Genomic DNA, 12,267 nt, shown 5'->3' on the forward strand with positions numbered 1-12,267 from the left:
AGGATCAGGTCCAAAAATGAAACAGCTTCTTTCCCGGCCAACAAGAATTGAAGCAAGAACCTTATGCAGAGCTTGTGTAGATACACATTTTACATAAACTAGTGTCATGGTAACAAGACTTAGCCAACAGGTAAATTTGACCCTAGTGGGCTTTATAACCTAATAGTAAAACTTCTTCTAATTAGCTGTCTAGCTTTGTATTCTCCAAAAGTCAAATAAGCTCCATGTAACCACTAATGTGTAGAAGTATTTCCAAGCCAGGAGGTAGACCCAGGCTTGTCTGTATTGGGGTGAAGAGGAAGAGCAGTCATTTTAGCTAGTGATTAAACAAACTTCCCTCCAAAATAAAGAAACATCACGGAAATAATTTTATTGGCACTCATGTGCTATAACTATATATTGTAATGTTTAGATTTCCCTTTTAGCTTTGTAAAATCTACTTATCTTCGCATTAATACACCTCGTGTGTACATACAGCTTTAGTCTTAGCATCATCTACTTCTTCTTTTTCTTTGAAGCAGCAGCAACCTTAGTAATCACGGGCTGGGGAGCAACGATTGCTTCTTCCTTTGGAGGAGGTGACAGCTGTATTACTGAATCCTCAGGTTCTTTTACTGCTCCATTCTCTGTCTCTAATGCTGCTTTTTCTGCTGCAGCTTCTTCTTGTTTTTTGGCATCTTCTCTCGTGATGATAAGCCTGAGCTCAAACAGATCAAACTGGCTTGTTATTGCAGGAAACTTGCAAAATGTTAAGACCTTGTATTACTATGCAAACACCTATACTGTGATTATGTGTAGTGTCAGTTTCCTTAAGGAAAAACTATAATCCTTTTAATTCCTTCCTACTCCACTGTTCCCACTTCAAGTAACAAGTGGTAAAATTCCACGTATCCTTGCATATTATCTAAATCATGCTATACTCTAGCATGCTCTTAAAAGGAAAAAAAATCATGTCTTAGAAGATGTTTCTCTTAGTTCTCAAGGTGCTGGTTGACCACTAAGGCATGACATGAGTAGCAATGTAACATCAGCCATCAAAGAACAGAAGCAGCTGGAACGTTCCAAGCAGCAAGGGCCTTATACAAAATGCAAAGCTCTCAAAAAAGAAGACCTGTAAGATCCATCTAAGGATTTTTCTCTACGATACTTGCAGTTAAACTAATGTCATGTCTAAGTCTGTCACTTAATGAAGCTAGATGTAAACATTCCTGCGTTTGAACTTGGCTTCTGTGGGTATTGTAAGGCTACTTACTGCGCACATACAAGTCAAACCTAAGGGACCATGCAGTTAATTAACAAGTGAGGTATACATACATATTTTTAAATACTCATGTAGTGTATCAATACAGCTTTGTATGCCAAGCCTAAACTTAAGCGCCCTACTAAAAAAAAAGATGAGAGAAATTTCAAAAGGAACTTCAAGCTCTGGAAGGAAATAGGTGAGTGACAACTTTTGTAAGATAGTTTCAAAGAAGCAGAAATACAGGCAAGTAATTTTCCTTCCCTTAAAGACGCAAGCAGTGTAGGAGTCTTACTGCTTGAGAAAAAGCCCTAAGGAAAGTGCAAGCACAGCTGCAGTAAGAGCAATGTGCACACAGGCGTGGCTACTCTGTCAAACACAACAAAGCTAACTGGAGCATGAGCTCACAGCACAGAAGCAAACTAGCCAAAAATATTTGGCCACCTGAACATGAGGGACACCCTGAAATAAAATTAGTCTTGGACAGGAGAGTGTGTCTGGGCCTGGTCTTTCCTGGAAGTAACTTAGAACAAGTAGTTGAAACAGATTCCAACTTCAAGCCAAAATTCAACCGATAATGCTTGTAAAAGTATTGAGTTAAGATTGCACAGCTGCTTCCAAGTGTCTGTGCAAGAAGCCTCCCCGAAGTGGGTCATGGTGGACACAAATCGAGTGAGCCCTGACATGACCTAGTTTCATCTGTCACAGCAGTGCAATGCCCTGAAAACATTCAGTGCTCTTGAAGCTTACTTGAGTTCCATTTTCAAAAATACTAACACGAAGGTCACTTAGACCAAAGTGCTTTAGAAAGTTTTAACCATAGTTTACTAACAGTACTGCCCAATTAACTGGTATGTATTAAAAATTAGTAGCTGGGTAGACTTTGAATGCTCTGGAGTTCAGCTGAAGTGTCAACATTAGTACACGTTCTCAGCAATTGTTATACGGTCCCTAGTGCGCACATGATTATCTTTAAAACAATACCTTAGATATATATAGCTTATTGCCATGCATGAATAGGAGTGTGTTAATATAGTATAGCTGAAAACTCTTATACTGATACAAGGCCAGGCCTTAGTGTTGGCACAGTTATATTGGTACAGCTAGTGTGAACAAGGCCCTGTAAGGATCTACTGGGGAAAGAGTACTGGTTTCACACTGGGGAAGGAACATCTAGATCTGCAACACCATCTTAGCCTTGTAAGAGACAAATAGATCAATCCATGGGCTGAAACTTTCCTCCTATGAGCCAAGTCACTGTCCTTCCCATGCAAGGTCAATTCCTTCCTTCCCTAATGCTGAAGAACTGAGTTGTTCTGGAGCCCCTTTGCCCCATCACCCCACCAGGTGTTCTAATGAGTCCCAAGCCTAGTGACAAGAAGCTGCAACATTTAGGCCACCAGGAGTTGCGGTTGCTTAACAGTTAAATGTGCTTCAGTCAAAAGAAAATCATTTTTATGAGAAGCAAGTCTTATAAGTGTTAGAAAGTATATCTATGAGGACTACACCAGTATGTATAGGGGACTAAGAGGTAATCTTATGAAAACACCTTATACTACTTCTCCGTTAATTTATCTTCATTTGTCACAGAAGTGAGTGCTAGTTTCCCAATTTAAATTGCAGTGCAACCAGTAATCAGAATGTATTCAAAAGGACTAGCTCCTCTGTAATCTAGTAGAATAGCATGAATTTCCAAGTGAGCAGAACAAAGCTAACTCCATTTTCATTAAGGTGGTACTTTGTAAATGGACCTGACTCCTTAGCACAGTAAAATAAAGACTTAAGACTTACTTTGCTAACTCTTCATCTTTGATTTTCCTCAGTGCTTCTAGTTCAGCCTCCCCAGTTTGATTTTCTTTTATTTTTTCTCTCACCACTTGTTCATGCTTGTAGGCAGCAAAGAACGTAGTCACAAAAAAGATATGTATCTGGCTTAGCCAAAAATGGAATTTTTCCTTCTGTTCACTTTCGGCTTTTTCTAGTTCATCTGTAACAACGTTTAAATCATAATTGCAGTGTGTCCCCTCTGACACTTGAAGTTTCCAAGTTTGTAGGAGATGTGCTTTCTGTTGCAGGAGATTAGGGGGATAGGAAGAACGTGGTCCAGAACACTAGAAAACATTGGTGGCCTGAATCCAATTTTGGATTCTCAACTCTCATGCTCCTTTACCCTATCGTTGTTCTACTTATTTTCAGAGAGGAGAGAGAGAGAATACCGTACAGACAGTCACTACACAAAGCTGGAGCTTTTTGCTTCTGCTCTAGTGTCTGGGAGTTCCTCAGCAGTAAAAGGACTTCCACAGTTATGAAGAACAACAGAAACAAGAATCCCTATAGAGTGAGGGGCTACTGTAGGCAGATGGCCACTATAAGGACAAAAAGTGGATGTTTAGATTAAACGCTACATTTTCCACGTGCCTTAACTGCCATGTCTTAATTCTTTTCCAGCTAAGTTACCTGTGCACTGTTGTAGAACTGTGTTCTGTAATATGCATTTTCTTACTCCAGGTAATGATATAAATAAGGACACATACTGAGTAAGAATGGACATATTCATTTATGCATAAGTTCACAGTGCCCTTTAAAGGAAGGAGTATCATTTTTAAACTGAGGAAACATGGGGGAGGAGAAATCATTACACATCGTATTTTTTAAGTGACTTAATTTCTATTGATCAAGATCTCTCCTCTTTTAGATGTTCTTTTACTGCCCTCTTCTGACAATAGCATGAAGAGTTAGAATCTACTAGTCAATTAAAATTTAGCAGTTCGTGAGCCAAGTGATTTTTTTTTTGTATGTTTGTTTAAAACTGGTACCAAATCTTCAAGACTACTTTACCTGCTGGTTCTTTCACTGGACTGCTGAGAACTTGGCCTTTTTCTGTCTCCAAAATGGGCAATGACTGTACTAATATTTCATCTTTGTCATCTGTAGATTGTAGGTGTGCTGTGCTGGAGGAGAAGGTGCTGTTTAGCGCTGCAGGGAAAAAAATGTTTTCAGACGATTGAGTCATTTAACATATTAACTTTTTTATGTCTCCGTATTAAACAACTATAAATTGTTACCTGTCATTCCAGCACAATGCCGCAGTTTGCATATAGCTTTGCCCAGTAAAAAAAGCTAATTTTTCTGAGAAAACAACTAAAAGGGTTTCACCCCTCCAGAGATGGGTGAGGTTTGAGAAGGAAGGTTTCAGTCTAATATAGTCTCTTTTACAATGGGCAATTTTATCATTACATTTAAAAATGTAACTCGGGAGCACAAGGCTTCAGCTGTATGGTTGCCATAACATGAACTAACAATAGTATAGTACAGTAATCAGCACACATGAGAAAATCATTTAGGGTGATTAGCTGCAGCACAGGGATTGAAACTTGTATAACATCCAAGTGGTCTATTGCAAAAGACCTCACCAATACATCTCTACTAAGGTCAGCAGGTGATATAAATTGTAAGTAACCCATCCTCTTACATTAGGCATCTGTGTGGTTTTAAGAACCCTCTGAAAGTTGCTATACAAAGAAAATGCACATAAAATTAGGACTTACCTACCATTCTCTACTACTGCAAACATTACAAAAAAATCAAGAAAAACACTTGTTACTTCTAACACTGACATCCAGACTGATCCTTAGTTCACATGCTGTACCCACCACCCTCGTCAAAAAGACACAAAACATCCATCCTATCTGACTACTTCTTCCACAATAAAATACCTTTGAACTCCACACATCCAGACCTTTGCATACCCAATTTTAGCTTTCACCCAACTAGATCAATCGCTGATCAATTTACATTTATTAATGAATGAATATCACTACCTTAAAATTCTTAAGATCAGTGTTAGGTGTGCACATACAAGCATGATTTAGAGGGAACAGCTGTGTATGATGGGCAATACTATGTTCAAAGCAAAAAAGGAGAGGAGTCTGTGAATGCAGCTGGTGCCAAGGTGTGGCTTGAGGCTGGCCCAAGATTAATGGTCCCATTAACTGCTCATTCCATGTTTTTTTAGTGATTGAACTGGGGAAGAGAATGAAAGGAGATGTAGAAAATGGCTATGCTGAGTCGCACTTCATTGCAACAAGGACATCCTGCAGTGGCCTGGGAGAAGTGTAGAACAGAGTGCTGTGACTCTGGCTTCAAATCCTACTTGGCGCTTGCAGAACTAAGTTCTGCAGGAGAGTCCACTGTTGCCCTTTGGGCAAGCTCAGGACACCAGGGCTCCATGGAACACCATTGCAGTTAATCAGTGAAACTGCAGGGGACTGCTGCTGTCTCTTTACAGCACTGAAGTGTTTCTCAAGCTCACCTGCATATGAATAATTCTTTTCCCTGCAAACTACTGAGTATTTCTCCAGGCCCTCTTCCCCTTAAATAGTTATTCATCCTCCCCCTTAAATAGTTATTCATCCTCCCAGTCAACACCTATTCCTCAGCTCCAGCCAAGTTAACAATGGGCTGGAATACTGAGCTGGGAAAGACCTTGTGGCCCTTCACCAGCACTTTTGTCAGCTGAATGCGGCCTGCCTGCTCAACTGTTCTAGTCCTGTCTTCCTGTGCCCAAACATACAAAGCAGAAGTGTGTTCCCCAATAGCATCTACAGGGACAGTGAAAGTTGCACAACTGTTTTAATCGAGTTGGTGTCTGACAAGGTTAGCTAAGATGGTGAATGAACTGCTGTGGCTGCTCACACACTTAAGCTCCGATCTGAAAAACAGACTTCCCCAAGAACGAGGGAAGGGATTCTGAAACAAGACAAATGGAGTGTGAAAATAAACTCAGTTTCAACCTTGGCCATGATCGCAATGGCACAGATGTGTGGAGATGAAGTGTTAAATGAAGGGAATTAAGATCTGTGTTAAGTGTAAAACTAAATGCTGCCTTCATTCCATAATCAAAATACATTCAACTGTACAAATGCTGAATTATATTTTTAACTTAGTGGTTCTAGTGAGAGCCATATGTTCACTTTCCTACCTGTTGTACTAGATGCTAACTGCTATGCAATAGTACTCACCAGTGTGAGATGCTTGAATGAATGAACCTTTCTCTTTCTCATTTAGCTTCTGCATCTGCGGAGAAGTTTTACATTCAGATGTAGAGTCCTTAGACTTAAGCTAGCATTGAAAAGAAAAAGGGAATTACATTACTTCAGAAGTTGTGCCTCCCTCTACCTCAGTGCATTTTGAATCGTGTCTGCTACTACATTAGAGGACCAGAAACTCCCACAAAAACAGATTCTGCACTTGTGCCTCCAGTAATATATATTTTCCAGTCCTTGGCATCTGCCAATGTGTGACATTTTCAAAGGTTTGCACAAACATTAGCTTCTTAATCATAGCAGTATCACTGTGATACCATTTAGGGATATAAGATTACATCTGTTTCACAGCAGGGGAAATGGAGGCACAGACAAAGTCCCAGGTTAGGAACTGGCTCTTGTGGAAACAGTGAAACTCTCAGTACCCCCCAGGAGCTTCATGGAAATTGAAGAATTAGGGCCTGTGACTAGTCCAAGAACATACTGTGAGACAGCAACAGAGGTAGGATGAGAACATGGAACTGCCTGGTTCCTAGCCCTTTGTTCAGTACATAAACTCATGTTATCTGCCCAAGTATCCATCTACAGCAGGGGCAGGCAGTTATTTTGGCCAGAGGACCACTTGGGGAGTTTTAGTGAGCTGTTGAAGGCCAGGTCAGCACCCACCCTTTCCCCCTCCCCCTTGCAACAGCTCTAAGTGGCTCCCAGGCATGGCCAGCTGGCTGGGATGGAGCCACAGGCAGGCAGGAAGTAGCATCTGGGAGTGGGATAGGCAGGTAGGGCCTGGGACAGAGTCATGATCTGCTTCCTACACACCCCTGAGATGGGAGCCAGTTCCGCAGGCAGGGACATGCAGGGAGTGGATCGTAGCTCTGCCCTAGAGACCAGCTGGGACCTGCACAGGCAGGGCACGCAGCCGGGAGGATGGGATGGGGTTGCGGGTAGGCAGGGAGCCCTGTCTGGGAATGGGATTGGGATTCCAGGCTGTGACAGTGCAGAGCCAGGGCTGGGGGCAGAGCCATGATCCACTCCTTGCATGCCCCTACCTGTGGAACCAGTGCCCATGGAAGGAAAATGTGGGCAGATCGCAGCCCAGCACCATGTCATCACTGCCACAAGATCCCAATCCCAATCTCCAGCCCTGCCCCCAACCATCCTGCTCTTGGACATGACTCCCTGCCTGCCTGCAGCCCCATTCCAGTCACCTGGCCATGCATCTTGCTTGTGGGGGTCCCAGCCAGTCTCCATGGAGACCCTGCCCACTCCATCTGGCAGTCCTGGCTGTGGGTACAGGGTGGATGGGCCAGGGTGCCTGGGCAGCGGAGCTGGAGCTGGGGCTTGGCAGCAGCAGTCAGAAAGAGCCACCACTGGGGCACCTGGGAAATGGAGTCTGGGTACTACACTTCCCCACTGCATGCCCAAGGACGGCAAGACTAACTGCTCACCTCTCAGGCTGCCCCCCGTACTTGGGCCAGGTGGGGCAAGGGACCCGCTGTGGGCCAGATGAAATGCTTTGGTGGGATGGATTTAGCCTGTGGGCTATATTTTGCCCAGCCCTGATCTACAGTAACAGTGAACAGGCTTTTGAGGCTTTCAGGAGACAACTACCTTGGCTCCTCAGAGCTCTGCTGAATATAAAGAGGATCTTGTCATGCACATCCCTCTATGGCAGCTGATCATCTAGCATTAGTCTTCCCATCTTATTGAACCTTGCAGTGAACCTTTACTACTGACTATATTAATTAATGGAAGAAAGTTCTAGCCCAAACAACTGCACAAATACAGCTGAGAAGAGAGAAGTTAACGGAGAATGTGAAAAGAGAAAACGAAATACAGTCCTGTGATCCTCCTCCTTCCATGATTCATCCTATGCATCCTCACACTATTGTGCCCTCCGACATGTGCCCAAAAAATGACATTCTACTTCTCATCCCTAAATTCTCACTATCAGATACTATGTGATAAAAGCCAGAACTCCAAATTTCTCCTTGGATCTGAGAGTCAAATTAATCTCATAAAGCTAAATCATTACTACATGCTCATTCATACTTCTTTGTGAAAACACTTGAAAGATGTTATAGACCACTTATACCAGTGTGACATCACTGGACAGAGCTGTGCAAAGGTAAAGGCAGAGTTGCAAATGTTCCCGTTAGTAGAATTTGACCCTGCAGTTTTGTGATGAGATTCTGCAGTTCTTCTTGTGTGAGGATGGACATATTCCAGGCTGCTCTTATGCAGGTCTATTAACTTGGTAACAAACATGAAGAAAGAATAGTCAAAGCTTATCTTCATTCCAAAGTAAACAGATGAGATGCAAAATATACAAAGGAACATGTTTTCAGAAACTAAACATACTGAAAATATGGCATGTTCTACCAGATGCAACAAAACAGGGACACCTCCTCTGTCTCCAGTTCCTAACTTTTCCCAGTATCCCCCAGCAACTAAAGACTTTGACTCTCCAGTGTCATGCTGTTCCCAGCTATAAGGCTGCTGGCAGCTGTTAAGGCAGTCATGCAACTGGGGTCTGAGGAATCCTATGCTTCATTCCCCAAACCACACAGATGTGCATGGCAGTCACGCAATTCTGGGAACAGGTCATAACATTTCTCAAACTCCAGCTGAATGAATGCTAGCTGCCAGCAGAGGGAGGCATCTGCAGATGGGGACTGAGAAACTTGCTGTTCTCCAGCTGTACCCCTCCCACACACAGAAGCAGGAGTTGGGAGCCAAGAGCTCAGCGTTCCTCAGGTACTGCTTTCATGGGTGCTTGGGAACATAAAGCAAGTAAGCAACTGGGGCTCGCAACTGCACGTTCACTTTGTAAAGGTCCACGGTGCAGTGAGCCAAACACTGGGGAGCCTTACCATCATAGTGCTCCAGGCTTTTAAAAAGCATCCATGCAGCTGGGAGCCATGGCTGAATGCCTGCCTGCTTTTCTGAGTTCCCTGGGTGCCATAAGTCTGACATTGGTAGAAGCTCCTCAATGTCACTCATGGAACCCCCCATGATGCAGCTGAGGATGGGGGGAGCTCCCCCATGCCCCAATGCTTGTGTAGGGTGCATCTTTAGACTAGTCTGTGCAGCTGGGGGTGGGAGAAGCTGCCCATCCTCACCTGTGCACCTATTTTTAAAGAGCTGCCCAGCATCCTCTGGGATAGATCAGCAGGCAGCCAGGTCTGGAGGCAGCCTCTGAGACCTGGAGCTGCCCCCAGACCTATCCTGCCAACTGGGCAAGTGGCAACTTTGTCCCAGACCCCAGTGCCCACTGCTGAATCGTGATAAGCACTGGAATTCAACACCGGTTGGCCCCGGCCCTGGTTCAGACCCAGGGCTGTCCCCTGTCTGACCCCGAGGATCAGGAAGGGCTGTGCACCAGGCCCTAGAGCTGCCTCATGTCCTGAGGCTTGCTGGGACCAAGCACCTTAAAAGAACATTAAAGAGTAGGGGCTGCAGAGCAAGGCTCTTTAAGTTGCCAGGTCCTGGCAAGCCCACATCTCAAGGCTGACAATCAGTAACTGTTAGTTTTGGGACCTGGGACTGCCCATTTTCTAATGTCAACAATCAGCTTGTTGGCATCCAGATGCTGGGTCATGCCACACTTTCCATTTATGGTAACACATAAACCAGCTACAAAGATGTTACACATTTTAAGGAATGTCTTTGTGATTGCTTTCACATTTTGTGGCACCATAAATGTGATGAATGTGTGGCACATTTCTATTTATGGCACGATTAACTTGTTCATCATGCCAGAAATGTAACGTGCCAACATCCAAAGGTGCAGCTATTGCACAATTCTTCATGGTCTCTTTCCAGCTTTAGACAGAACATCAAACATACACGGGAAAGCAAAATACTAAACAGAAGGAGTTAAGGAAAAAAATACTATGTTTAAATGTGTATGCATGCATGCATAAGCATGTGTATGATATAGTAACAGTAGTCAACTTTCATCCTACTGCAATTAATGGCAAAGTACATTTAATTTCACTGTGGCCAGCTTCTTCCCCAAATACGTTTCAGACCGTGACTACATGAGACTTAACACAAGAGGAAAAGCTGCTGCCCCCCAGTTCAGACTCTAACATAGCAAAAATGATGGACCCTCCCCCTTCTCTTTTGCAGAGCACTTGTTTTACAGACCTCAGATTTCTTTATCTTGTTAGAGTTTGATGACTCAGCAATCTTGCTTGAAGATGACATCGTATCAATACAGAAATGACTTGCCTCAGAAGCTTCATGGTTTGTGTCAGCACTGATCATACTTCTGCTATGAATGGACTAATGCAAAAATACACAGAAGTGTCTGTGTCTATAACAGCAAAAAGCATAGAAGTCAAACTACTCACTTAACGCCAGTTGATTTAAACCTTCTGCAGTCAGAAATTTGTATACCAAAGTATCAAATACCTGGCTAATGAAAGCAATAAACTTTTCTACGTCTAAATTAGTTTTTCCAACAGGTTATTTCATATATAGTGGAGACTCTGTACGATAAGGTCATTTTTCACAGCATTATCTGAAAGTAGCCTCCTAGGTTCCATATTCACTGTAACCCACTGTCTGTAAAATCTGCCCAGTTTAAAGGTTAAAAAAGGTCTTTTATTTGGGTTCTTAAATGACCGGCATTTTCCAACTCAGTCAGGACTCTGAGATGCAGAGTGGCTTCTTCTAAACTCGTGCAGCATTCCCAAGACTAAACATTCTGCATGCCAAAGGATACCTTCTGCTACTTCTCTGCTGTCAGCACCTTTGCACAGTTGTCTCCGAAAGCATTGTTTGGTCAGCTCTATCTTATTAATAAGTTAAGACAGATGGAAAGAGCCCATTTGATGTCCAGGAGCAAGAGAGTCATTGAACAGGTTTCAGAAGAACTGTACTCTAAGCATGGAAACTTCACAACACAAAGAAGAAGCCAAACTCAACAGCGATATATATTTTCTAAGCCTATGCAAGAAACACAACATCATTCCCAGAGAAGTGAACATCTACAATCCTCTGACTACTACACACAGCTCCAAATATGCTTCATAATTATGCAGAACTTCAGAAAAACTTATCATCTCCTTCACAACCTACACAAAAAAAGAGATCAACTCAAGAAGGAAATCAACACATAATACAAAACTTAAAAGAGATAAATCCAACTATTTTCCCAAACATACAACATATAATGTTGTTTTAAGAGAATTATCCTGGCGCATGTGCATGAGAGGCCAGCAGGGAAGATTATGCTTAGGGGCAACCAACACAGGTTCATTAGAGGCAGGTCCCGTCTGACCAATCTGGTGGCCTTCTATGACAGGTCACAAAATCCTTAGACGCAGGTGTCGCAGTGTACGTAGTCTTTCTGGACTTTAGGAAGGGTTTCGACACTGTCTCTCACTCCATTCTCATTAAAAAACTAGGGGACTGTGGCATTGACACCTACACAGTCAAATGGGTCACTAACTGGCTGGAGGGCCGCACCCAGAGAGTGGTGGTGGACAGGTCCTATTTGACCTGGAGGGATGTGGGCAGGGGGGTCCTGCAGGGCTCGGTCCTCGGGCCTGCACTGTTCAACATCTTCATCAGTGACTCGGACGAGGGGGTAAACAGCACCCAGCTCAAATTCGCAGACGACACTAAGATGTGGGAGGAAGAGGGCACGCCAGAAGGGAGGACTGGGCTGCAATTGGACCTAGACAGGTTACAGGGGTGGGCGGATGAGAACACGATGGGTTTCAACATTGACAAGTGCAAGGTACTGTACCTGGGGAGGAAGAACCAACACCATACCTACAGGCTGGAGAACTACCTTCTCATCAGTGCAGAGGCAGAAAAGGATCTTGGAGTCATTATTGATGCCAAAATAAACATGGGCCGGCAGCGTGGGGATGCAGTCAGGAAGGCCAACCGTACGTTGTCATGCATCCACAGATGCATCTCGAGCAGGTCCAAGGAGGTGATCCTCCCCCTCTATGCGGCACTGGTCAG

General features: G+C 43.5%; 1 protein-coding gene across 2 annotated transcripts in view; it reads right to left on the reverse strand.

Moving 5' to 3' along the window:
- The window catches only part of LOC109314840 (radial spoke head 10 homolog B2-like), a 43,641-nt gene that overhangs the window by 5,682 nt on the left and 25,692 nt on the right, over positions 1 to 12,267 (reverse strand). The window contains exons 17-21 of one of the 2 annotated variants that reach the window (XM_019542174.1): positions 10,435 to 10,572; positions 6,262 to 6,361; positions 4,079 to 4,216; positions 3,032 to 3,227; positions 476 to 697 (exon numbers count right to left, since the gene is read on the reverse strand). In XM_019542174.1, coding sequence (XP_019397719.1) covers positions 496 to 697; positions 3,032 to 3,227; positions 4,079 to 4,216; positions 6,262 to 6,361; positions 10,435 to 10,572 — 774 coding nt within the window. In that variant the 3' untranslated portion in view covers positions 476 to 495. Of the gene's footprint in view, positions 1 to 8; positions 698 to 3,031; positions 3,228 to 4,078; positions 4,217 to 6,261; positions 6,362 to 10,434; positions 10,573 to 12,267 lie in introns of those variants that run through there. The other variant, XM_019542173.1, reaches the window with a different exon arrangement.

Source organism: Crocodylus porosus, unplaced genomic scaffold, assembly GCF_001723895.1.
Source record: "Crocodylus porosus isolate Cpor-Errol unplaced genomic scaffold, CroPor_comp1, whole genome shotgun sequence".
NCBI classification, from domain to species: Eukaryota; Metazoa; Chordata; order Crocodylia; family Crocodylidae; genus Crocodylus; species Crocodylus porosus.